A 26145-nucleotide genomic window follows, 5' to 3' on the forward strand; every position below is an offset into this window, starting at 1 on the left:
AATCGATACGAACTGAATGGGTTATGCTTACTTGTCGCTGCCCAGCAGCCGGTAGGTGCGACTCATGTCCTTGATCTCCTGCGTCACCTCTCCATTGCGCAGCGATTTTCCCTGCATGCCGTGCTTGTGGAAAGCCAAGACGCTGTCTGGTAAGCAAACTGGAATGGATATATGAGGTCAAGTGTTGGGAATTACTGTTGGAAGGGGGGGGAGTGGTATGCCATTTAGCATATCTTACCAATACTGTCCACGTTAAAGTCAAAGTTGAGCTGCGATACCATCTTCTTGTGCTGCTTGGGGTTGCCTTGGAGCGTGACCACCTGTATCACATTGCCATAGCATACGAGAATGGCGTCCTTCTCCACCTGGTGCACACGCACCACCTTCAGGAGGTCGCGTCGCGGCACCATCGTGGCCATGGCGTCATACTCCAGGTCCTCCGAGTGGAACCAGCTGGCACCTGCAAGACAAAGCCCGTTTAGACCTCTTTGACCATGCTCTCTGCCGAAGCAGCTTCCACCACGCAACTGTTCATGTTGATCAGCTCCAGTTTAAGGCAACCGTTCATCGCCTTGCGCACTCCTGTGCACACAATGGGGTACTCCAGCTCCGGCGTGATGATCATCTCGAAAACGGGCGTGTGTCCGTTCTGCACACAGCCATGGCCTCCTCCCAGGATGCTGATGGCCGGCCACTCGCACTGCTTCAACAGCATGAACTTGTTCAGCGGATCGTACCACTGCATCAGGAAGATGCCGCTGGGCGTCGCTCCACACAAATACTTGTATCCGTTGTAGGGGTTCCTCGTGACGCAGCACTGGGTGCAGCCCTTTGTATCGGGCACCTTGGTTGTAAGGGCAAACTTCCTGGGAACCAGCCGCTCGGGGATCTTGTTCATGTGCAACGAGAATCGAACCGTTTGCTTGGAATGCAGGGCCACGAGATCGTGCCTGTACAGCTGGCAGGATTTGCCTGCAATTAGCGATGGAAACGTTAGCTAAAAGCAACGAAATAAGTGCCTAATCAAGCGAACACCTACCAGACAGACTCATAAGCACGTCCTTGATCACATACAGCCAGGTAGTGCGGCGCGGGAAAAGCTGATCGATAGCCGCATCGTGGAGCTCGTTCATATTCAGGTTGTATATGCCCTCCTCGGCACCGATCAGCAGGTGCTGGTCCCGCGTCTCAGGATGGATCCACGAGGCGGTACAGTGTACCCGCAGGGGGCAGCCGTTGAAGATCTTCGAGAAGCAGGCGCCCATGTGCACCTTGGGAGTGGGCGGCAGTCCGTTGGAGATGGGCCTGGGCGGCGTGTGGCGACGCTTGTGCGAACGCTTTGGCGGCACAGGAGGCGTATTGTTCAGCAGATCTGGTTGCGCCTCCTTTTCCACTGTAATGGGATAGGTTAGGAATTGGTAAAGAACTCTGCTATACATTCACTTGTGCACTTACCTTCTTCGTCGTCTTGGGTGCCACCATCACTTAGGCTGCGTGTCCGCGAAGATTTTCCCATATCATTGAGCAGCCCGATCAACTGATCCATGGAGCTATGCCGCCGCGGCGAGTCTTCCAACCCATTCTAGAAAAGAGTTCAGGAGTGCACTGGGTGTTCACTTTGATGTCACACCTCTCTCACCTGGTTGCTCTCGTGCCGGAAATCACAGTTGGTGCCCGCTGTGGAGCATGCCGCCGCACTGACGGGTGTCTCTCCGGAGCTGCTCCTCAGCAGATTCTGGTAGAGGTGCGAGGAGCTGCTGGCTGTGGCCTCATCGGCCGCCGCTGCTCCGGGGCTGGCCGTTGGGCAGCTGGAATGCATGAAGCCGTCGCCGATCGATTGCGTCACTGGCGGGAGTGTGTTTTCTGCCTCGACACCGTTGGTGCCTCCGGCTACGCAACTACCGCCAGCGCAGCCTCCACCGCTAACGTTTCCGCCAACTGCATCGCCGCTGGAATTATCGAGGAGTAGTAGGCGATTATAAAACGAAGCTGATGACGCGGAGGACGATATGCTGGATGTGATCAACCCATGGCCATGGCCCTGGCCGTGCCCATGCCCAAGCCCGTTTGCATTGGCTGACGCCGACGAAGGGGCTGGATGTGCGGTCTGAGACGCCTGCGCAGCCGCAGCAGAGCGATAATTGCTGCTGTGCCTCAGGTAGTGTGCGGCTGAGGCGGAGCACCCAGAGCCGGAACCAGAAACCGTACCCGTGGCCACTACCGAACCTGGGACGGCGGCAGCAGCCGAGGTCGTTGGTGCAGCATTATTCATGGCAATGTCAACGTCCACTAGATCATCGTCGTCCCCATCACAAATGCTCGTGGTGCGGAGATTGGAAAATCCCAGCCCCAGCCCCAGGCCAAGGCCCAGATAGGAGCTCAGATCCGGCAGTGTGGCCAGCGAGGCGGAGGAGCTAATGGGGATCGAGTTGCAATTAGAATTGGGGGCCGCCGAGGGGGCAAAGGCGCTGCTGGTGCTGGACGATGTCATAGCGGTGGTCGATTGCTGTTGATGGTGCTGATGGAAATGCTGATGCTGATGCGTTTGCTGAAGTAATTGCTGTTGCTGTGGCTGTGGCAGTGGGTGCTTCTGCTGATGCAGTTGATGGTAATGATGATGTTGGGTGTGGTGCTGGTGATGATCGCCTCCTCCGACTCCGCATCCATATCCGGCACCGCCACCGCCTCCGCTGCTGCTACCGTTTGCCCCGCCTCCTCCTCCTCTTCCTACTCCAACAATTCCGTTGTGGGAGGAGCAGCTGCACTCGGGGCCGATTGAATCTTTCACTCCCGTGTCGTGCAATGGCAGTGTGGCTCTGCAGAGCAGGATCGCGACACAGCAGACACGCGGAGAGACGTCAAGAGAGAGAGAGAGAGAGATAATGCGAGAGAGAGAAGATAGTCGATAGAGGGAGAGAGAGAGAGAGAAAAGAATGCCGTGTTTGAGCTTCTTCGATCGATAACCGCGCAAAACATTCGATTTTGTGAGCGTGAGCGGAGTTTTTGTTGGAGGTGGTTGGTGGTCTGGGGTTGGTGAAGTCTGACATGTCTAGTGTGTTCTGTGGACACACTTTCTCTCCCCGTGAGCCCTTCTAGGGAGATGTTGATACTGATGTGGAGCACTCAGCAACCCAGTGTGGTTGTTGTGTATGTGCGTGTGTGTGTGTGCATCTGTGTGCAGCGCATGCAATCGAAATGATAAACTCTTTTAGACAACCGCAAAGCTCTTAGCACAGTTGCCCCTCCCTCCCTCCCAGGGTCAAGGACGAGGGCGGGTAAGCGGATTACACTTTTAATGAAATTATATGCGGCCTGGCCGACGAGTCGGCTCTCCTGCTCACGCCCTCTCCATTCCGCCCATTGAGGGAGGCCTTATTTGGTTTTTGTTTTTCCTTTTGGCTTTTCGTGGCGGTAGTGGGTGTCTTCTTTATTGGGCGCAAGATAAATAAATAATCTAATATGAAACCATAAATTATGCATGAGATGCAAAACACAAACGCTCAAAGATACATACAGTACAGATATACATATGTACATACAAATGCACATAAACAGTTACAGATACATACATAGGTACACACACATGCAGATGGAAAGGCTGCGTAGAAAATTGCCTCGCACATGAATGCACAGAAACAGAAAAGGAAGAGCAGAGACAGGACCACGGAGCAACAGAAAACCAGGGATGTGAAAACACAGAGAAATGAGAATAAACACGAATAAAACGAAAAAAAATGCTTGGGAAATTAATTCGAAAAATAAAATGCGACGTGTTTGAATGCGAAATGCGAACAATTTTCCCCAAATGAAACGAGAACAAACACGACGAAAAACAAACAGGAGGAACAATTTACTGGAAAATCTTAGCAGCTGCTCGGCTGCAGGGTAGAGTGAGAGCAAGAGCTGTGATTTGTCGGGAAATGACCGGAGGAGTCCCATTTTTCGAATTAGTTTCGTGAATTTTCATTTTATGTTAACATAATTGCAGCTTGTTTATTCATCGTACTCTTTCCCATTCCCTGAGGCAATTATTGTCCCCCTCCTGAGCATTTTCTTCGTCTTCAAATTCTATCTTCAATCACAATTGGGATGAGCCTCAAGTTGTGGGAGGGAGGGGGCTCCCTATTTTAGTGCAGAGCACAAATACCAAGTCCTGGAACTGATGCCAGTGTGAGCACAAATCGGCACCAAATTACGCTTACGTGTGCCACTCTACGCTCTCCTCAGGTCCCTGGTATATCTTCTTTGCACTAGCCACTAGGATAACCCAGAAATACTCAGAATAATAACAATAGAACCAATGTGACGCCCATTTGCACACACATCAAATAAATAAACAATACAACACGGGTAAAGGGTACGCGGACTGACGGTCTTGGGAATGGACGCAGACAAATCGAGCGCATTTCATGGGTGACCATAGGGGCATAAGTTTGGCCCAAAATATAAAACAATCGTTCTGTTGATCGTATTAGTTGAGAATTGCTTTCTGGTGGCCCGGAATATAATTGAGCCATAGATGAGCTCTTTTATTGTGTTGCTCAGTGCGTCTGCTCCCCGTTTCTTCTAAATTTTTCCGCATGTTCCCTGCCTCTTCCTTAGCTTATTCTGCATCTCCTTTATCGATAGACAAAGGCGAAACTTTAGGGGGAATAAAAGGGACGAACAAAGCCTCGTCACAGACAATAAACGACAAAACAAAGGCCGGGTCCAAAAGAAATTCAGTAAACAAAGAAAGATGCCAGGAGAACGAGAAGAACTTACTCATGGAGAGGCAGAAAATAACTGAACAGCAGCCTTCCTTAACTTAATATGGCTTAAATGGATAGAGCAAGAAAAAAAAGTAATGAAAATGTTGCTATTTGTGGGCCAGGACTGGACTAGCTGCTGATAATGGTGCTGCCATTGCCAGAGGAACTTCCACAAGTATTCGTGCGTATTCTCGCTCTTAACGGAAGCCAGGATCTCCATGTATTAAAATTACACACACACACACACTCACAATTCGAATTTGTGCATTTGTGGATGCATTTGAGAAGCGAAAGAGTGCTCTGCAGGTGCAGCAAAGAGAGGATACCCCGAAAGTTTCGTTTCTTTTGCGGCTGCTTCCCGTTCAGAATGTACATACGTGGAAGAATGAGATATAATGAACTTAACGCTAAATCAAAGTCAAATGTAGACTGTGTGTAAGTGTGGGTGCGCATGAGGATGTGTGCGTGACAGTGTGCTGTTTCAGGGTTGGAGTGGGGCTCAGATTGATCTAAGCTTGGGTGAAGGGTTGGGGACACAGAAGTGGGTCACCGAGAGCCTTGATGGTCGATGTTCGTTTTGCTCTCAATATATTTGGGGGTGTAGTTACCTTAGCTTTAGCTCCTCATCAATATACTGTAAGAGGCTCCTACGGAAATCAAATACAAAAAACAAAGATACGGAAAAAAGGAAAAGAAAATAAACAAAAATTTCATTGTGTTAAGTTTCGCATAAAAATCAAAAGCGAAAATAAGTTCAGAAAATGTAACCGCAATTGTTTAGTTTAGAAAATTACTCGGAACGGCAGGGTGGACCCAAAAGAAATTCATAATACTGCCAGATCGTAAGTCGAAAGCATCAATATATAATCTAATATATTATAGTACTTATAAATATATCTGTATGTGCATATCGTATTTGTGTGATTCGTGTGGTTCTATATGGAAGAGCCCTCAATTAATACCTTACATTCGGAAAAGCAGGAACAGGAAGGAACTCGCCCTTATTGACGCCTAATTAAACGGATTAGCTACTTTGGAATGTTCATAATTTCTCCTAATTTAATTTCTCGCAACCCATGGGTAGAATGTTGAAAAATGTGAAATTCTTAGCTCAGACTGCGCAGCCCAGGATATTAATAATGTCCTCCCCCCTCCGCTTTATCCATGCCTTTTTGGGAGGCTCCGTAAAAAGCGTAAATAAAAAATATTCTTGTTGTACTTTTTGCTTATGACTGTTGAAATGAAATTAACCATGACGGCCAAAGGAGGAAGGATGCGGAGCAGCCCAAGCAGCGGTAGAAAAGCGTTTCTGCCACAAACTTTTCGGGCGCCACACAGCGGAAACGGGGTGTGGCACTTAGCCAGCAAGTCGCTTGGCGGTTGTAAGCTTCTCGCAGTACATAGAAATTGGCGCAGCCATTGGATTTTATGGCTTCAATAAAATTGGGCTATCGCGGCAGCCGCCTGTCTGTGGGAGTGCCAGTATCAGTGGGTGTGCAGTTGCAGGGACATCTACTCTCATGAGTACTACTCTTAAGCATATAGACAAAGTGACTCTGGCTTTGTTGGCTGGGAGGCCGCTGAAGTGTCGGCTGCCGCAAAGTGTTTGCCACATAACTCAGACACGAGCACTTTGCATCCTGTCCCTTCCCTTGATGGGGTTGGCTTATTAGGCTGATAGCACCTCGGGAAGCCGTCCACTATCCGAGGGCAAGAATGTGTAATCGTTTGATATGACAAATGGTGTATCATCCAGAGTCTCGTCACATCTACCATCCGTGGCACATTGAAGCGGCCTTTGATCCACTTTACTTAAACCGCCGCTGCACTTCTTCGTTCCTCAGTTAAATGATTTCTAAGGAAAGTTTATCCTTGAACTCGATTAATTTCAAACTTCCACTTTTCCAAAACTAATATGTCTCCCTCTTCCGTTTTTCGACCTGTTCCCGTCCAACCGCGTCTCTGGGCTCAGATTGGTTATTATTATGTTGCCTCATTTTAAGAGTCTGCCTTTCCCTCCGGGATAAGTAATTAATCCTGACCGGGCTGCCAATTAAGTAGCCCACAAATTTGAAGCTGGCATTTGGGAAGCATGTATTAAGGCAGCCAGCTCGGACTCTGACGCGTACTTATCCGTTAAATGGATGAAAAATTCACAAGCTTCATACGCCGGACAAACTCTACGAGAGCTCTGGCACGTCGCTGCAACTAAGCGCAATACACATGAAAATTCAGCAGTGTACGAAAGTAAATACAGCTCTGGGGATACGTGCATCTAAGACTTGACTGCGGGAAGTTGTAAGCCGGGCAAATTACACAACGCACAGGCTTCGGCGGAGCAGGCCGAGGTCTTGCCCCGAGTTTTGGGAAGCAGCCAAGCGGAGCATAAAAAGCGTAACATGCAACGCAGAGGTAAGTGGAGGTAGTGCCAAGTTCTGTTGCTCCTCTGCACATCTGCCACATGACATTAACACGCCGCGGAAGCTTAGCGAGCTGCAGCGCCATGAACGCCCAGAGGGGGAAAGAGTGGGAGTACTCCTTCACCCCTCCTGGGAAGAAGCTGACAGAAGCTAGAAGAAGCCTTCGCTAACCTTAAGGACATGTTCATTATCAGGGTGCCCGTTAATTTTGGCTTTGATCGCTCGGCACTGGGACTACAAAAGAAGAAAAAACATACAGGTGGATGACAATGGTATCCATGGCTGATGGATGGATATATAGATGGATGGATACCCATCTCCTTCGAAAGATTCACAGTCTTTCCGTTTTTTACAAGTGTATGAATGTGTCTTTATATAAACATAATGTGTCTGTGTGTGTGTGGCTTTGTTTTGCTTATGGGTGTGTGAGAGAGTGAGAACTGAAACCAAATTACCAATACTGAAGCGAAGTGAACCGCGAAGTAGTCTCGCAAGTACGTAAGAAATAAAGGACAAACTGTAGCATAGGTTCAGGCAGAGATATGTACATTTGTAGATAAGGGAGGATCGCGGCGCAAGGCAGGACTTACATGTCACTGGGTAACGTCTCGGGACTAGAGGATCGCTCGTTCCACATGGAGTTTGTCGTCATGGCTGTGGGTGGGGTATTATTAGCGAATGGCATCGAATGGTAGCTTATCAGACTCTTGCCTGTTTGCAGAGTATGGTTCTGGGCTGGAACTCCATTGGCGCGTGATGTCATCTTGCTGGGAATCCGCTGCGGAACACTGGCCACTGTCTAGGGAGGACAAGTTCGAGATAGAGAGGAGACAAGTTAGAATACAGAGGGATAACGCTAAATAGGCGACAATATTAGCTCCATCGTCTGTCAGTTTCAGTCGCAAAGTTTCAGCCTGCGAGAAAATCTCATAAATCAAAATCATATTGGGATTTTGGAGCGTCATGCGTTACTTTCTCAAGTTAGGTGTGGAATGTGGGTGGAGTGGGACACGTGGGGTTTGAGCTGCGTTAGCGCTAAGTAAAATTTGAATATCTACTACGACTGGAAAAGGGCGCTCCTTGGGGTGGACCAACATCCCGTGCAAGCTTTCGTTCAAAGTTTGCAAAATATCCAAACAAATTGAAGATTTATGACTTGACAAGCCCCTGTCCCTGCTCTTGCCTCGCCACCATCAACACAAAATACAGCCTGCTGCTGTGGGGCAGTAACATGATTTAAAATGGATTCCCATTAAATTTAAATTTGATTTTGCATTTGCATTTGCATTTGCATTTGTCGCTAAATAAGTTTCGACCGGACTTTGGCAGTCTAGACAGCTGCATTAGTTCGACCGATTTTGGGGGGAAATTAATTAGGGCATTGGCCGAGCTGCTCATGACGACTCCTGGCTGGTTGCTGCTCTCTGTCAGCAGATAAATATAAAGTTAGGGCTCCCTAGGTGTCTAATGGCGCACTCAATCTCTGTCCACGCCTATGTTCTTGAGAAAGCAGAGGCAATCTTGCTCCTTCGTCTCTAGGTGGATGGCTCTTCTCCTTAAAGGACGATAGTCGCAAGCCTCGAGGCAGGTGAGCTCTGTAAATAGCCACTAAGTTCCAAGAGAAAGAGTGTGAAAGTGGGATGCATATTGTGGTTGGAATGAGTCAGCACTAAAAGCGGAAATAAATTACACAAAAGATGCCAGAACCAGCACCAGCACCAGCACCAGCACCATCTACAACTTCTGCTTTCCTCGTCCTGCACCGTCCGGAGTTGAGATGTCCATTTGGCGCCCTTACCTCCTCCTCGCCGTCGAGATAGTAGTAGAACTGCTGATTGGGGCTCTGGTACTTCTGGAGCAGCTCCTTGGCCACCCGCAGCGACATCTCGCACTGGACGAAGGGGTGCTGCAGCAGGCGCTCGGCGGTGGGTCGCTTCTTGGGGTTCTTCGTCAGCGCCGTTTTAATGAAGTTGTGGAATGTGGGACTCCATTTGTCCTTGTTGCCCAGTGTGGGGGGCTTAAAGCCGCTCTTCGACATCAGGAACAGGGCTCGCATCGGATGCAGATCGAACATCGGTGGCTGGAGTTCAGCTAGCTCTGAGGAGTGTCAAAGGTTAGAGTCAGAGAGCCTCGTTCTCAAGAGCACTCACCAATTGCAGTTATGCCACAGGCCCAAATATCACATAGTTGATTGTAGCCGCCCTTGCGCTCCACGGCGGCCACCTCCGGAGCCATCCAGTAAGGTGTCCCTGCGGATGGAAGAGAGAGGAGGTTAACAGGAGGCAGGCAGGTTAACACAGAACAATCAATACCTTCAAGCGATTCCTGCTTAATATGCAATATTCACACATTTAATTTCATTGCCACAGATTATGTTGCAATGCCATTTATTCATACGCATTCGCATTCGTTTTGTTTTTAATTTAATTAGCTTTTTTCGTGCAATCTGTGCAAATAAACAAATTGCTGAATTATGCAGAGCACATCAGGACGACACATTTTGGCCTTCATTTCGGGCGAAAAGTTTTATGATCGTGACGAGGCTGCTGGGGGCATGGAAGGTAGGCTAATGCGTCCATTAACAATTCGCCATTTTGCAGCCAGGCAACAATGTCGCCATTTCAGAAGGAGCAGAAAGCAGCATCTGTTGAAGCAGTTTCACTGAATTTCTCAGAAATTAATTTCCATATCCCCTGATGGGAAAAAGGAAAAGCCACCGCCAAAGCGAAGCAACTCGAACACGAAGTCAAGAGTTAATTGTATTTTCAATTTAATTAAGCCACAACGAAGGTGGAAAATCAAGTTGAAAGCCTGCTCCTTGTTGGACTTGCCCCCCCCATGAAGTTTCAGAGTCGGTTCTGGTTTCGGCTTGGGTCTCAGCCTGGGCCTGAGCCTTTTCATTGTTTCTGCTTTTGATCGGATTCTTCATAGAGAACCGAACCGGAATGTAAGCTCATCGATGTAGAAATCATCGAAGTGTTTAGCACACTTTAATTAAAGACACAACACAAACAGATGCACGAATACGCCAACACACAGATACTTCAACAGTCTGAAATACAGAAACAGAGTCGAATGCAAATACAACCGCAAAGTGACACGAGGCAAGAGAAAGTCAGTATCATTTTGCTAATTGCAGAAAAAAGCGACGACAGAGAGAGAGTAGAGATGAAGAACGGTACAGGATTTGAGGGGTAATTGGTGGAATGCTTCCTTGGCTTGCTTTTAGGCTGCATCCTATGTTATGCCAACACATTCACATTCATCTTTATGGAATAACTGCAGCTAGGCAGGAAAGGCAGAGCAGGGCATGGTAATGGGCGCGGGTGGCACCCACATCTCGAGCCAGTAAGGTGGAAGCATCTTCTTCTCCTTCTGCTCATCGTTTGTTGCCATTGACTCGTTAATGACACTAAACACAAACGTAAGCACTTTTTTATTGAATAATAAAATCGTCATGCTGTTGCCTGCCTCCATGCCTCCCTCGATGCCCTTCTTGGCATCACCTTCATGGAAGAAGGAGTGTGTATTGGCAGGAAATGTGCAACCGCAATGAGCTCACTTGGAATCCAAATTATCCCCTCATACGAGAGAATACCCCTGGCATTGGATCAGCCCAGAAGGAGGGTTCAGCGATGGGAAATCGTGTAAGGCCTAAGCGTACAGCCATTCGTGGCTGACCTCTGTTCTGTTTGTGGCTTCCTCTGAAGTGGAGCGTGGGCGGGTTTTCCAATTGTGGAAGGGAGTGTGTGTACTTATCACCACATTTGTCACGACAGTCGCAACAGCAGCAGCAGCAACAATGGGGGGAACCACTCCAAGTGATAACAGTAAGCCGACGTCACATTGTTTGACGCACACACTGACAGCGAGACAGGCAGACACAAACATGTCCTAGACAGCACCTACGAGCACCCCTCTTCTCCTGCTGTCATCCTGCTCCTCCTCCTCCTCTGCTCTTTCATTGACATATGCCACAAAAGAAGTTCGCTCAGCCCTGAAACATCATGAAAATGCACTCAAATGTGGCAACAAAGAGACAGAGTGTTGCACTGAAAGATAGAGAGAGAGAGAGAGAGAGAGAGAGAGAGCAAGAGAGAGAACGGGAGTGACCTCAGGGTCGTTGAACTTGAATAAAAGCCCCTCCAAAAATCGCCCCCTGAGTGCAAAATGCATTCTATTAATCACACACCATGATGCACGAAGCGGACTCTTCATTTGTATAAATCAGGAATCAAATTAGCGCTAGATGAAGTTAATGGTAGCCCAAGACGAGGCAGAGTCTAATGTTGAGCTATTTTACGACAGCCAAAAGGACTCTCAAAATACAAAGGACTACAGACGGCATTAAAAGTTAAACTGCTTTGTCGTGAAGCGTCCAAGTTGCCGAGCGGAGTTTAACGTATTCAATGCGGATAAATCCAATTTGGCGTAAATTAAATCAAATCTGATTCGGTTTTTACGTCCCTCTCAAGTCAGAATGTCAGGAACTCTGGCCGGCTCCTCTTTTATTGGCTCAAGGACTCTAAGCCACGTCCTAGCGGGGCCTGGTAGTCCGGGGAAAAACCTACTCGCTGCGCGTGAGGAGTGGCAGAGGCAGCTGCCTGTCATAACTTAATTAGCCGGAGAGTGTCAAAGACCGCTTGAAGGGGTCAGGTCAGGGATTTTTAATTAAGTGCAAAGAAAGGAATCTGAAGTAATTAATTGTGAGTTGCGAGGACACGCAGAGTAGGCGCGGAGGGCGGAAACGACGGGTAAGTTGGGTAACCGCAAATTCCCATTTTCCAAGTCCAAAAAGTCCTGTCATGACGTCGCACAACATAGAACTCAGAGGAGGCATGGATGTGTAGAAGAGTGGATGTGTTTAGCTCTGTGTGACTCATGCCAATCCTCGAGATGCTTCTTCTGCGCTTCAACAGATTGCAAGTTGTCATGACAAACTACACAGAGAGAGGCAGTAGCAGTCATTCTCCTCCACACAGGAGGCTGTTCTGCTGACTGATAAACTGCTATTTACATTTAAATTGCGTATATCACGCGTCGTCCCAACGTTGGTTTTCGCCCCCAGCTTCGGCTTTAAGCCCATGGCAAGCATTTTAAAGTATCCATTTCCCCCACCCACTTGCACATGTCTCCCCATTGAGCAGCCCCTCCTCCTCTGTGAGACCCTGAAAGCCGCTTAGCTCCGCTCAGTGCAGCAGAAGAGAAACAGACAGAACAGACAAATATCTAAGTGCAGCAAAAAATAAGCAGCTGAAGTGGCATTCGGCCATTGAGATATGAGTGTAGAGGAGAGGACTTCGAGAAGAACGAGAGCAAATGCGGCAAGGGATCCACAAAAGAAATGTCCTTAAAACTAAGACGTCGCCCAACAATTCTCCAATTGGGGACATTTTTTAAAATTTATTTGCTTTTGTGCTCCAGTTTTGGTAGACAACAAGGATTCCATTCCCATTCCTTCAGCCCCCCGCCCAAACCACTATCCTCAGCAGGATAGCAAACAAAGGCAAGACCACCTGCTGGTCGCTCGGTTACTTTTGTCGGACGCCCTTTGAAATATCCTGCAAATTGAATTGTACCCCCATGGTGTCTCCTGCATTTGCCGGACCCTAGAACCATCGCCCGACGCATGCCTTTATAGCATTTTGATTATGTTTCAGAATTTCTTCTGCGGAATCCATTATTATGCGTGTTCCTAATTGAATTGCATTCGGTTGGGGGTACAGCACAGCACAGGCCACCCTGGCACCACAGATTCGAATAATTCTCTTAAAGTAGAGTTCGACGTTTCGCTTTCCGTACGAGTTTCTCTCATACTCCCAAACATCCTTTGTGCTGCCGCCTGTTTGCTGTTGGTTGGTTTTCAAGTTTTCCTTTCAGTTATTTGTGCTCTGTCATTTCTGACAGCTCCTTAGCTCTCTGTCGAGCGTGAAGAGTCGAGAAGCATTAAACACAATTGTTGGCGCCGTCAGGACAGGAGTTTGCCACCGTCCGAATGAGTTTGAGTGCTCACACAAACCAAAACAGTATTCGATAATGATAAAAACTTTGTGCATTCCCCTCCTACTTATTTCCATTTACATGTTCATCTTTAGCTCGAGCTCTGAATCCCCCAGGCTTGGATGCCTCTCGATGTCCTTGGCGCAAAACGTTCTGCCGCAGGTTTCCCCCCAGCTTGCAAGACTCCAGACCCCAGACCCCAGATTGCAACACCCTGTGTTCTTTGTCATCTGCCAAAACGAAAAACGAGCTGAAGCAGCATGTCCTCCGTCTGAAAATGAATCGAAATCGATCTGGTCATCTGCATAACTCGAATGCCAGACGGCTGCAGAGGAGAGATGCCTCATCAGTCATGCCTTTCCTTTCCCCCAACGAATGGATGATGTGCAAATTGCTCTTGGGAGCTGCAGCAGATTGTCACCAAAGAAGGGGAGGTCCGGACCAGAGCAGGGGATGCATACATTGAACCACCACTCACCTATGAAGCTCTTCCGCTTGTTGATCGTTGCCGTAATTTGGGCAGAGACCCCGAAGTCGGCCAGCTTCACGTCCCCGTATTCCGTAAGCAGAATGTTGGCGCCCTTAATGTCGCGGTGCATTTTGCCCATCGAGTGCAGGTACTCCAGGCCTTTGAGCGTTTCGCGGCACATATACGCGATCTGGTTCTCAGAGAGGGGCCCCGTCACCTGGTAGATGTCCTGAAGGCTACCGCCGCCACAAAACTCCATGCAGATCCAGAGCTTGTCCCGCCGCAGGTACGAGCCGTAGTAGGCGATGATGTTCGGGTGACGGCAGTCGCGCATCATTATGATCTCCTGCTGTATGATCTGAATGTCATCGGAGGGCTCCAGCTTGATGACTTTGATGGCGGCCAGCTCATTGCTCTGTATTCGTTTCGCCTGCAAATGCAAAGAACGGAAAGTGGAATAAGACAGATCACATACTGAAGTCAGAATCGAGAATCACAAGTCACGAATTGGGCTGTGAATAATGAATGAATAAGAAATGAATGGAACAATGGCAATGAAAGTACTCCCCAAGTGATGATGGGGATTCCAGAATGGCTGCAAACCCTGTTCATTGGTTCGTAACGATACACACGGCACACTTGCACCTGCACCATCTGCTTTTGGGGATCAGGTGGGGGTGGCAAGGTGCTATGCCTGCACATCCCCACATGCCATCACTGTTCATCTTCATCCATGCAAATATTTTGGTTCGTTTTCAATAAGTTTTTAGCAAGCGTTCGCCATAAAAATGCATTGTAACCCCGACGACACTCCCAATCCATCCCCTCTCCTTCCATTCCTTTCCTTCGGTACATACTATTTGCATAGAACAATAAAATAGGGCACCTTTCGTAGAGGAGATCTGAGATAAATTGGTTTTGTCATATGTATATTTAGGAGTGGCTGGGGAGGAGTAACCCCCACAGCAATAGTTAGCATAGATGATGAAGGTATGAGGGGACAGAACAGAGCTTTAATTACAGTCAATTATGAAGCTTCAATCTGTTTGACCTTTGCCACGTGGATGGTTACATGTGGGAGGGCCACACTTGTGTGTCTGCCTTATTCTCATATTGTAATCGTTATCAGACCAGAACCGAACAGCCTCCCCACCACCACCCCTCAGATCTTAAATGGAATTCGATGGTCATGTAGCTGGCACTGTGACCATTGGTTTCCATTTAAGAGTAGCCGCGCGTCTGGCTTTCCACTTCGGCGCTCGTTGCAATAATTTCGCATGCTTCCTTCTGGTTCGATCCGCCAGTCCGCTTCGTCAGCCCTTAACCCTTAACGTAGGGGGAGTGGGCAGCATCATCCATGAGCTGCAGAGGATTCACCCAAACACACTGTATACACACACAAACACATAGTGGCAACAATGCATGTATCCACTCGGAGGCTCTGGCCTCCTTTTAGCCCTTCCTTCACCTGCCATCCGGCTGGCTCTGTTTATCCTTGACGTGAGTCTGTGTGCGAATGTGTGTAGGTTTACGTGTACATGATTCCATCATTTATCCCTGCGTCATGTACTTTATACTGTACTGTCCACACCCCCCACCCCCCACAACCATCCCTAGCTGTCTTCGCTTCGCTCCATTGCTGGTTTCCACCTCCTTTGGAGCGGATGAGAAGGTGCAGGAGGAGGAGTCGGAGGAGCTCTTATTTTTATTTTCGTTGCATTTATTATTCAATGCGGTGGTTGCCAACCAGGATGGGGCTTCAGCACTGACTCTGGCTTCTGCCTGTGGCTACCTTGTTGTTTGTCCTGTTGTGTCTCTACTCGTGTATCTCCATCTGTGTGTGTGTGTTTGTGTGTGTGTATGAGGGCTGAGGGGGGTGTTTGCATTTGCAATGATACCATGTCGACTTAATGAAGATAAAGCGATTTTTATTGCTTCTGTTTTTTTATTCCACGCTGATTGCTCCTCACTGTTATTCCTCCTCTCTCTATCTCTCCTTCTCACTGAGCATCTCTCTCTCTCTCTTACTCTCTGTCTCTGTTTGTCTCTATGTTTATTGTTGCTTTTTCTATGTTATTGCTATCTGGGCTTGCTTCCAAAAATTGTTTTTCATATTCTTCAGTAGGAAGTGCAACAGCAGCAGGAGGCGTGCGCTCCTTCCATTCCACTGCATTCCGTTCCCTTCTGCACTGCCTCCCCGTTCGACAATATGTCGTGCGGCGGCGGCCATCGTCGGCTCTTCTTGTTCTTCTTCTGCTCTGTTCGTCTTGTTTATGGTAAATAAATTATGCGTGATTTTTAGACAAGTTCCCTGCGGCTGCTTGCTCTTGGCTGCTGCCTGTTGGCAGCAGAGATGAAAAGGAAATGTGGTGAGGCAGCAGCTGGGGCAGGGTCTCTACTACCTTCTCTGTTACTGCTCCTGATCCCGCCCCAGCTGTGGTAAGCATAAAAAGCTGCTGATATGCAAAAGAGAAGCGTACACGCTGCTTCTGCTCAGATGCCTGTCAGGAAGTGAGCGCAGCACATCCTGCTATGCTTCTCCCCTTACTATCCTTCAAGGATAGACCCACAGCTTCAAGATATGCAGCATCAACAAATTTATAATGAGCTGCTGCGCCAGAGTCAACGTCTTTTCCCTCCCGCCTTCGGGTGGCATCGCAACCATTAGTTTTAGTGGCAGCCGAGTGCGGGAGGTGCGGGAGATGCAGAAGATACGGAGGAGGCAGCAGATGGGGCAGTGGGCTTTTACTTGTGCAACTTTCGACTGCAAAAGTCATGCCAAACAAACTTTTAACGATTTATTTGGGGTTCAATTACAGGACTGCCTCCTATCGCTCTGCTCTGCTGTGCCCTGGAGGGTCCTCGTCTATTGGAGTTGACTGAGATTGATTCCCGCCGCCGCTCTCCATGTTTATTATAATTAAAAATGTATTAAATCATTGTCTAAAGGCCATTAAGCGGCGATAAATTAAAAAGCCATTTATGGCGGCCAGGAGGCCGGGCCTACAAGCATGTAATTATGATGAAAAATGCTCCTGATCAGCCTCGGTGCAAAGGAAAATCATACGAGTATTTCCCTCCAGTAATATATGCTGCGGAAAGGCAACCCGTGACCGAACCAATCAATAGCTGATGACCAGCCAGAGGAGGATAATCAGCTATCAGAGAGGAAAGGATGGTTGGTTGCCTACACTGTGTGTGTCCGGCGTGTAATCGTTACAATTTCCGCCATATGCACATATGTACATATGAATGTATGTATATGCATCAGTAAGCAAGCTGACCCAGAAGCAAGGCAACGCAATCCATCCTCCACCCTTCATACAGCGCCCGTCTGTTCTGCGGCTGACCCTAAAAGGGGATGGGGCTAACCGGATTCCTTCCTGGATCCGACCCTTATCCCTGAACACTGTGGACCATGGAGCCCTTTTACATTGTTTACATAATGCATTTTACGCGTTAAGCAACAATTTTCATTCCCGGATTGTTTACTAATTGCACGACTGGAGGGAAAAAACTTTTGTTGTGTAGAGAACCGCCTGAACCCCTTCTGAGCTTTCTGGTCGGAGTATGGAGTATGGATTCCACTTGAAGCTTTGATGGAACTGCACGTAATCCTCTCTCTTCCAGACCTGACCATCGTTCAGGCCATGTAAAATGAGCAAAGTCCTCCAGTCCGGCTGGCACGTGGGATACGTTGGCTGGACACGCGGACTCAATTCATTTTCAGGGATTCCAGTTTATATTCATTTAATGCGTCACATGAAATGAGCTTAAATTCTCTACGTTCGAGTGGTGTGATCCCGGCCTGTGCTTGTACTATCTCCAGTGGCGCTTTTGTTTGCTTTGCATTTGATGCGAATTGTTTATGAATTTATTCGAATTGAGGAAAGGTGCGCTAACAGCGCAACCAACGGGAACTGGTTACAACTGGGAACAGTTAATTGCGTTTAATATGAAATTAAATGTTTATATCGATTGAGGCCCCTCGTCATTCCTGGAATGGAGGAGCACTTGACACTGGGCAGAGGCAGGGGCACAGAAACAGTCACAGCTCTGTAAATAGTGAGCCCCTCGAGAGTCTCTCCGGCAGTTTCGATAACTCATATTATCCACTTGAGTTTATCGATGAGCCTGGAATTTCCCGACAATTTTAACGCAATGCCAAACAAAAAAGAAGGGCCACCCAAGCAATTGGTGGCGGTTTCTGGGTCATTGCCAAGACAATGCATCTTGACGAGCGTTCTTTCAGGGCAATGATCAGGAAATTTAACTTTTTTGTCACTGGCCAAGACAAAATGTGCCATCGGGTGACCAACAAATATGAGACTATTAGTCAATCAAAAGTAAAAAAATAAAGTACTGGTCGATCTCCAACAGAGGAGGACACTAAGCCAACTGAATCAACATTGCGAACGATAAAAATGTGCAGTATTTTCATTCAGAGCACAACTTTTGTGTTTGCCGTATCAGACACGCCCTAGTCCACGCCCCTGTACGCCAAATGAGGAACAGTTTTTCCATTCCGCTTTTCGAGCTCTTCCTCCACGGCTTATTGCGGGTGCTTCTTCTGTTTCCCGTGTTCTGTTTTCCCTCCATTCCATATTGTACTTTCCGCAACAAATATTTGCCATTTTTCGCCGTCGGTTTTATAGGTTAATGCGGGCATTATGTCAGCTTTTTAAATTGTTTATTCGTGTTCATGCGGAATGTGGTGTGATTGGAGGGGGTTTGAACATGTGAGTTGAGGGGGCGGTGGTAATAAACCAAACCAGAATTTGCCTTGTGCCCAACAATCGACCCCGCATGACTCTTCTGCTCGGATTGGTATGTGCGCATTCAATGTAATTAGTAGATACTCATCCGAAGAGGTGCATTGGTGCTCTTCGCCACTAATAAAATAAGAGAATCTCATTAGCAGACAGTTGATAAATGCATTAAAAAGAAAGAGAAAATATGCATGGCAAAGAGAGAAGAAATGTCAACCAGCCTGAGAGAGGGAGACACAAGCAGAGATTCAGAATGATAGCAGACGGTCAGCAGGAAGATGGAGAGAGCTGTTGTGAGGTAGACACCAAAGACAAAAACAGGACAGGACTGAAAATGCACAAAGCATCGGCGGAAATTAGCGAATTGTCGAGTTAAACCTCTGCACTGGGAGGGAGGCACACAAACTTGAATCCTACGGTGGATGATTCACAGGATTACACAGGATCTCCTACCCACGTGACTCGGGAAACCCCACGCTTTCTGCTGACTGTCCCGCTTATTAGACCCATTATTGTTTGTTATTTGCATGTGAACCCCAAGCCAACCCACGTAACGGGACATGGCCAGACATTTCCGAGGGAAACGCATCTGCCATTTCCATTTCGACACAAAAGCTCTGATCCAGTACGAGAGAAGTAGGGGAAGTAGGGGAATGTGGCAGCGGGTCATCTGACAGCAGACAGCAGGTCACGTAAAGCTCGGAATTTATATTTTAATGGCGAGTGCTTCGCATTGCACGAAATGAGAGAAAGTAAGCGAAATGCGAGTCAAATGACTCTTGGACCATTCATGAGGATTGTGCTCCTACCTGTCGAGTTCTTCAAAGTGTTGTCCTGGTCAGTGGGCCAAAGTCCGCCCTTCCGCCACGCCACTGGCTATGTTCCACTTTTCGACTGTCTCTTGATTAACCGTTGCTACCTCAACCGTTTCACAGTTATTAATGGGTTCTTCTCCGCCTCGCCTTCTACTCTTCTCTTTTCATCATATATTCTGTATCCGGCACCTCTAGAGCTCGTTTACAGTTTGTTCTGTATTTATGTGTCACATACTAAGCATCCCCCTCTCTCTCTTCCTGACACACGTGTTTAAACAAACTGCTGTTGGCTTCACGGAACGTCCGTCTGCCCCCCAATCTCTGTTTCACCACTGGCGTAGCATTTGGCTTCTTTGTATGCCCTGTACCAACACCAGATCTCTGACCCTCCTACAACCTTCTGCTATTTGCTTTTCATTTCCAACGTTTTCTGCACATCATTCGCGACGACCTCATCGCCCATCGCCCATCGCCCATCGCCCATCGCCATTAGCTGGCAATGGCCCCATCTTCGAGCTCTTGTAGCTCCGAAGCATACACATTACACGGTCTGAATGTTGGTCTGGCTTCCGTCGGTCAACAGGTTCAAAATTAGCGCTTTAATTTCATTTCGAGAGCTCTGCTCATAAATTTCAATAAGTGCCTAAGCTTGGTCTTTCAATTAGAACGGGGGAAAGGTTGAGTGGGCGGAGAAGAGAGAGGTAGAGAATTCTCCCTCACACACATATTAAGACCACGTCGAAGCCTCCATCCAGCAGCAGCCCACGAAATTTCAATTTAAAACAGTAGATCCTTTAAAATTAAATGAACTCGCGAACAAGCTCCAAAGCAGGGGCCGGCCAAGCAGTAAAAACTTGAATCGCCTCTCAGGTGAAGGTCAGTGAGGATGGAATATGTATATATGTATGTACATATGTACATACGACATCTACAACTACGAATATGTATCACTCTGGTGTGTGTGTGTGTATGTATCACAGGCGAATCACGTACTGTGCTCGTGTGTCTATGGCTACGGCTCGATGGGAGCGGAAACCTTTTTGCCTTTTTACGCCCACTTGCACATGCCGTTAGTTATCAGTGTAAAAGTTTATCATAGCCCCAGTAACCTCTACTCCACCTCGTACTCCTTCACATACCCTGCGCTTTGGGGTGCCAACAAAATTTTTAACGAACTGGTTTATGCATGAGCTACTTTACTCGCACAACATTATGCATTGACAACGTTGGGGCGTGGCCCCCAGTCGATTCTGGAGTTCAGTTCAGCCTTCACCCGCATAAGCACAAGGCGCATACATACATATGTACGAAGGAAGCCAGCAGCAACCTTGGCGAGTTTTGGCAGCAGAGTGGAGCGATGGATTCCCCTCCCTCTATGCAGACATGGTCGGGAGGCAATTATAAAGCGAGGATCAAACGAGGCAAGATACTCAATTAAGGCCTCCTCCAGAGAGGTGGATAAAACCACCAAGTGTGTCGACCACTCTACTGTTGTTTATGTTTTTCTTTCCATCAGTCAAAAGGATGTTCAGTCACCTTTCAACCCGATGCATACATACATACATATGAATGTCTATGCATGAGGCGGGGGCAGGATTGGGTGTATGTGCCTCAGGGAGACAGGAGAACAGAGAACCCTTCACCTGCACCTCATTAAGTCAGTCACATAAACTTCTCCCATATTTTGCATGCTGCAAAGCTAATTTGCTCTGGTCGCGTACCTGCCCCCTGCCCTCTGCCTGCCTCCTATCAACTCTCTTCTTCTGGGTTGACGCCTCGAGTGAGAAACAAAGCCAGAGGGGCGTTTACAGCCTCGGGGAGGAGTACTTATGGCAGAGGTGCGGGAAAGATAGTTAAAAAAGATTCAAGTATTTTAGTTTTGTTGTATGAATTAAAGCTTGTCGTTCTTTTTATCACCGTCCCCTCATAAACCACTTCCCAGCACTGCATTCAGATGAGTGCAGTCGGCTTTTAGGTAAAGTACCGGCGGATGTCCGCCGCTTTTGCGATTTCGTGTCGCGACTATGAAATACAAGACAGAAGGGTAGGAGCACAGAGCTACTATAGAAGTGAATAGTTCTTCTCTCTTTAATCCGGATCGTGGGGCACTCGTACGATAAAAATTAACTTTCAACACGAGAGATTTGTGTTTTGTGTGAGCCATGAAAAGGTCGAGAACGGCAATGGATCGAAATAGAAGCCAAACTGAAAACGGAAAACGGTAGAGATCAGTGAGAACTTCTTCTGTTCAGTTTCCCCAAGCTTTCCATGCCTATTCCCCTATTCCATCAAGACAATTTCCTGCTTGGAATTGCTTGAATGCCCTGAATGATGCGACGATTCAGCCTTTCTGAGCCATTTTCCAGCGTCCAGCCCAGCTTCAATTAGACGGAAAAATTAAGCTTAGCCAAAGGAAAGGGACAAATGAAAATGCAGGCCAGTCCTAAAGCCAGGCTACGCGCGTTACAATCCAAAAGGTATCCCAAACAAGGGTATGCGTGGGATTACCACAAAAGACTCGGGATAAAGAGGCTGATTCTGAGACTGAAACTGAAACTGAAACTAGACATGTGCGTGTCTACACATGCGAACATCTCTCTCTCTCTCTCTCATTTTCCTGTTCCGAGAGAAGGCTTAATCAGTGACAGGCAGGCATAAGACGCATGGCAGCAGAGTAGGTCACGATCCAGAAGGATAATCATGGAAATTAAATTATGCTTTTCCCATGCATATTAAACTACAAATCGCACAGGGACTCAGCACCAACTCCGGGGTTTCAACTTTCGCACAAGGCAAACAGGGAACATAAAATGCCTGGCCGAAAGACGCCAGTCGAGAGACAAGGGCGCGGTAGGTCGTCGACACACACGGGGGCCCAGGGGCCAACCACACTAATGAAAATACTTGTCATGCCCAAGGTGCTTGCTTGCCTCCCATTCACGCCCACACTGAACCCCTGTGTGCCTTGGTTTTCGTCCAGGCTCAAGCTGTGCGATTGCTTGCTTTTGTCATGATGTTGATGGAATTAAAATAATTTCTCTTGGCAATTTCCTTGGGTTTTCCCATCTTTCCTTCCACGGTGCTGCCTGTAGTCTGTGGTGTTTTGACACCTGGTTTACTCCTTCTCCTCCTGCTTACCACGCTCCTCATTATTACCATTAAGCGTTTCTTTTAAGATAAACATCCACTCCGATTGAACGACTTGACGATGAGGATGCGAGTAGAAATGACTGGCTCTGTCTCTCTCTCTCTCTTTCTGCCTCAGTCACTTTCCCACCCTGTCTGGCTGAAAATAGCCGCGGAATGGACACAATAAATAGAAACTGCAGCATCAGCAGCAGGGAACAGAAGCTAAAAACGGGCAGAGAATCGCGTTTGCGGTCAGCTACAAAAATAGCCAAGAGGAATGTCCCATCCTGGGCGAGTGCGAATTGGGTCATCAGTGCAATAGCAGCAGCGGTGCCACCAGTTGGCAGCAGCTGCCGTTGCATAAACTCCCCCATCCCATCCTCTCCCGCTTTAAGGGAAAGATCAGCATTTACAATGCCGAGGCGGCGGGGCAGAAATTTATCACCTTCGCATAAATTGATAAGCAATTTCCAGCAGATGCCGCCCCAAGCGGTGGGCAGGGATGAGGGCAGGAGGCCTTCAATGCAACTGCCGCACGGGAAATACAAAATACTCCATAAATTTCCAGCTAATAAAGCAAAGTGCAAACAGGCAGAGAGGACCAACGACCGATGGCCGAGAAGGCGGTTGTGGGCCGAAGGAATTAATGAAATATTCATGGGGTCTGGGAACCCGTCAATCCGCCCCCACTCCCCACCTGATGACAGTGTGGAGGAAATTTAATTTATTTACCGCCTGACCAATAGACAAGGCATGGCATCCAGCATCCAGCAAATGTATTTCTCAGATACATCTCGAGACATCAATTACTTGTATTTTATTGGCCATGAAAGCGATAGGAAAAGGGATGAGGATGGGGATAGTGACGTGGAAGGGCATGAGGGGTGGCGACTCAATTGGTTCGTGTTGTAATCATCAATCGGTAGAGGAATGCAGGCGGAGAGCCGGGGAGAGGGATAGGCAGGGAGTCACCAATCAATTGCCGCTATCATAAATGGCTTATCAACAACCACCAGAAGAGTGGGGAAATGTCTGGCACCACGCAAACGTATACGAAGCGGAGCGTATTACACACGGATTGGCACAAAATCGGCAACGACTGACAAATAGACACACACACACACACAGAGTGACTGACTGACTGAATGGATCTGAGGGGCCACTGAAAGACCCTGAACCCTCTAGGGAGAGCACTCAGCCTCGTCCTCAGTTTTGGCTGCCCAGCGGCAATCCACGAAGCAATCCGAATGTGTGCAAGGATGTATTCAGTGTTCAGCTCTCAAGGATCTAGCGTCCTCTCGCTGCCAGAAGCAGCCAAAAGAGCAGGAAAATCTCTGTCAAAGTGGGAGCCAAGGCACGAAACGACACAAGACGAGACAGGACACACACCCATCCTTGTACTGTACGAGCACTCGCTCTGGCCCTCACACTCGCACTGAGATAAACATACACGACACATAAAGAGCTTCTACTTATACTGATGTATATCTGCTACGCTGGGCACTTCTGCGGAGCGTCCGTCGCGTGGGTTTGTCATCTGACGCGGGCGCAATCAGTTTCCAATTTTGCGTAGTTTACTTTTTATATTTAATACTGAAAATTGAGCACAGGGACAGGGGTAGAGTGAGGGGGAGCCATGGAATCTTCTACGGATCTCCCAGAGGGGGAAAAACTAACCGAGTGTAATCGGTGGACCTTGTTTGCCTGAACTTGCAAATCGAATTTTTTGGAAGGGGATCGAAATTGATGTGCTCCACGCAGGGCTCCAAGGTGGAGCATGATGCAGTAGCAGGGTTCAGTCGGTACGGTGCCGCTACTTCTGCCGCTGATGCTGATGCAGCTGCCTCATACGCCGCGACTCCACATCCAACATCCACATCGATGCCAATTTTGCTCCATTCTCTCTCTCTCTCTCTCGTTTTTTAAACTTTCGCTAAATTGAATTTTTTATTACGCAAATATTGGAGTAGCTGCTAGTCATTGTTCGTCCGCCACCTTCTCTGTCCTGCTGTCGCTCTGCGGGTCCGACATTTGCCTTTTGCCCTCTTTCTCTCTATCTCAGTTTCTTCTTCCCCAGCAAGGATTTGCGCACGAACGCCTCTGCAGTAGCAGCGATGGCGCCGAAAAGTATGCTATAATATTTAAAGCTCACGCAAGCAAGAGATTCTCCTTGTCTCTTCTCTGCTCCTTACCATCGCCTCAAGGAGGAGCCCAGGACGAACAGCAAGAACGGGGGCAAGAGGGCCAGTGCTTGTGCGAAATTTATGTGCGAATTTTATTGGTTTTTCGCACCGCTCCGAGGAACAAACGAGGCACAAACGCAAAGCACACGAACGAAGCCACGGTGTTATGCCTTATATGTAGAAAGGATTGCCTCCCGCTCAAATAATTTTGTCACATCCGATAAGTAGGATCCTGTATATCAGATGGCAATTGAATTAGCCCCAAGGTTAGGGAATGCCCTTGGCCCCCAGGTGGCAAACCATACAGTTATCGCCTGTCTGTTCCGTTCGGGCCAAAGAATTTTGTTTGATTTATGGCCCAGTAATTTATTTCCGCCGTCAACCCAGGCAAAGCCACACACACTCACAAAAACAGGTACAACGAAATGAAAGGCCTTCATATTATTTCCCCCACATTTCACATTTCTTCTTGGCATATTAGGAGGATCATCAGGAGGAGCAGCAGTCGAGACGAAAACCCAATTATATGGGAATGCACATCATTCAGTTCATCCACTTCCCCGTCTGCAGCTACAGCCACATTATCATCAATATCCACATCATCCTCATCATCAACATCGTTCCAACCGATGACCCCATCAATGACTTCTTCCTCTGGCCTCTCCAGTTCTTCTTCGTCCACGATTCAATCGATTTTTATGCTGATTATCGCGCGCGCCCTGCTCTGCTCTCACACATTTTCCGAACAATTGAGCCAATATTCTAATTATTTTCACTGCTTCTCCCCCAGATTTGGCACACCAAACAAAGCGATAAAACGCGTGCGAGCGTAAAAGCAAAGAAGAGAAGCCCGCAGACCCAGAGAGAGAGAGAGAGAGAAAGAGACAACAAAGCAAACGATAGAGAACATACTTATTTTGTCGACAAGAAGTGATTTAGATTGCGTTGAGGATTTCTCTTCCCTTCTCAAGTGCCGGGTTACTGGCAGGGTGAAGAGGTGGAAAAGAGTATATATTCTGATTCCTCCCGCCCTTCCCCTACATTCTATTCGCAATCTTTTCATTTGTTCCTTTCTTTCATTTGCCTTATTTGAAGCGTTTTCCTAGATTTTTTCCATCACTTGCTCCGTTGTTGCACATTGCTTTCATTTTTCATGCCTCCTTTGCCGTCGCTTTTGTTGCAGTTTTTGCCACTTCAAGAGCCTCGGGAAAATAATGAATTTTCACTCTTTTGCACTGGTATTATAGGTGTTGCTTTTGTTGCAGCTTCTCCACTTTTGGGGCACTTTTAGTTTTTGCCTGCCATTGTGACGCTGTTTTTGTTGTTTTCCCCATTTTCACACGACTTTTCTGTCGCATCGTGTTGTGCCCCAAGCGACACTCCCTCACCCAGCAGCAGTACGGACACCCCGAACTATTGTTGACTCCGACATTGCCATTGTCCGTTTCCAGTTTTCAGTTTCAATTTTCCTGCTGACTTTGCCATCGTGGTTGCTGTCGCTGACGCCCGCTGGAAAATTGCAATTTAATTAAGCTGCTCGGCTGCCCGGATGCTCCATTGCATGGTCCACAACCCTATTCCTCCTTCCAACCACCCTTTTTTCCTCACC

At 47.9% G+C, this 26145-nt stretch overlaps 1 protein-coding gene across 7 annotated transcripts in view; it reads right to left on the reverse strand.

Annotated features, from left to right (window-relative positions):
* The window catches only part of LOC117592379 (mitogen-activated protein kinase kinase kinase kinase 5), a 44643-nt gene that overhangs the window by 750 nt on the left and 17748 nt on the right, over nucleotides 1-26145 (reverse strand). For 4 of the 7 annotated variants that reach the window (XM_034286084.1, XM_034286087.1, XM_034286085.1 and 1 more), the window contains exons 3-14: nucleotides 13650-14070; nucleotides 9322-9420; nucleotides 8970-9268; nucleotides 7883-7970; nucleotides 7762-7825; nucleotides 5360-5398; nucleotides 1640-2816; nucleotides 1456-1582; nucleotides 1040-1393; nucleotides 529-972; nucleotides 239-460; nucleotides 32-158 (exon numbers count right to left, since the gene is read on the reverse strand). In XM_034286084.1, coding sequence (XP_034141975.1) covers nucleotides 32-158; nucleotides 239-460; nucleotides 529-972; nucleotides 1040-1393; nucleotides 1456-1582; nucleotides 1640-2816; nucleotides 5360-5398; nucleotides 7762-7825; nucleotides 7883-7970; nucleotides 8970-9268; nucleotides 9322-9420; nucleotides 13650-14070 — 3461 coding nt within the window. The remainder of the gene's footprint in view (nucleotides 1-31; nucleotides 159-238; nucleotides 461-528; nucleotides 973-1039; nucleotides 1394-1455; nucleotides 1583-1639; nucleotides 2817-5359; nucleotides 5399-7761; nucleotides 7826-7882; nucleotides 7971-8969; nucleotides 9269-9321; nucleotides 9421-13649; nucleotides 14071-26145) is intronic. The other 3 variants (XM_034286089.1, XM_034286090.1, XM_034286088.1) reach the window with 3 other exon arrangements.

Source organism: Drosophila guanche, unplaced genomic scaffold, assembly GCF_900245975.1.
Source record: "Drosophila guanche unplaced genomic scaffold, DGUA_6, whole genome shotgun sequence".
Lineage (NCBI taxonomy): Eukaryota > Metazoa > Arthropoda > Insecta > Diptera > Drosophilidae > Drosophila > Drosophila guanche.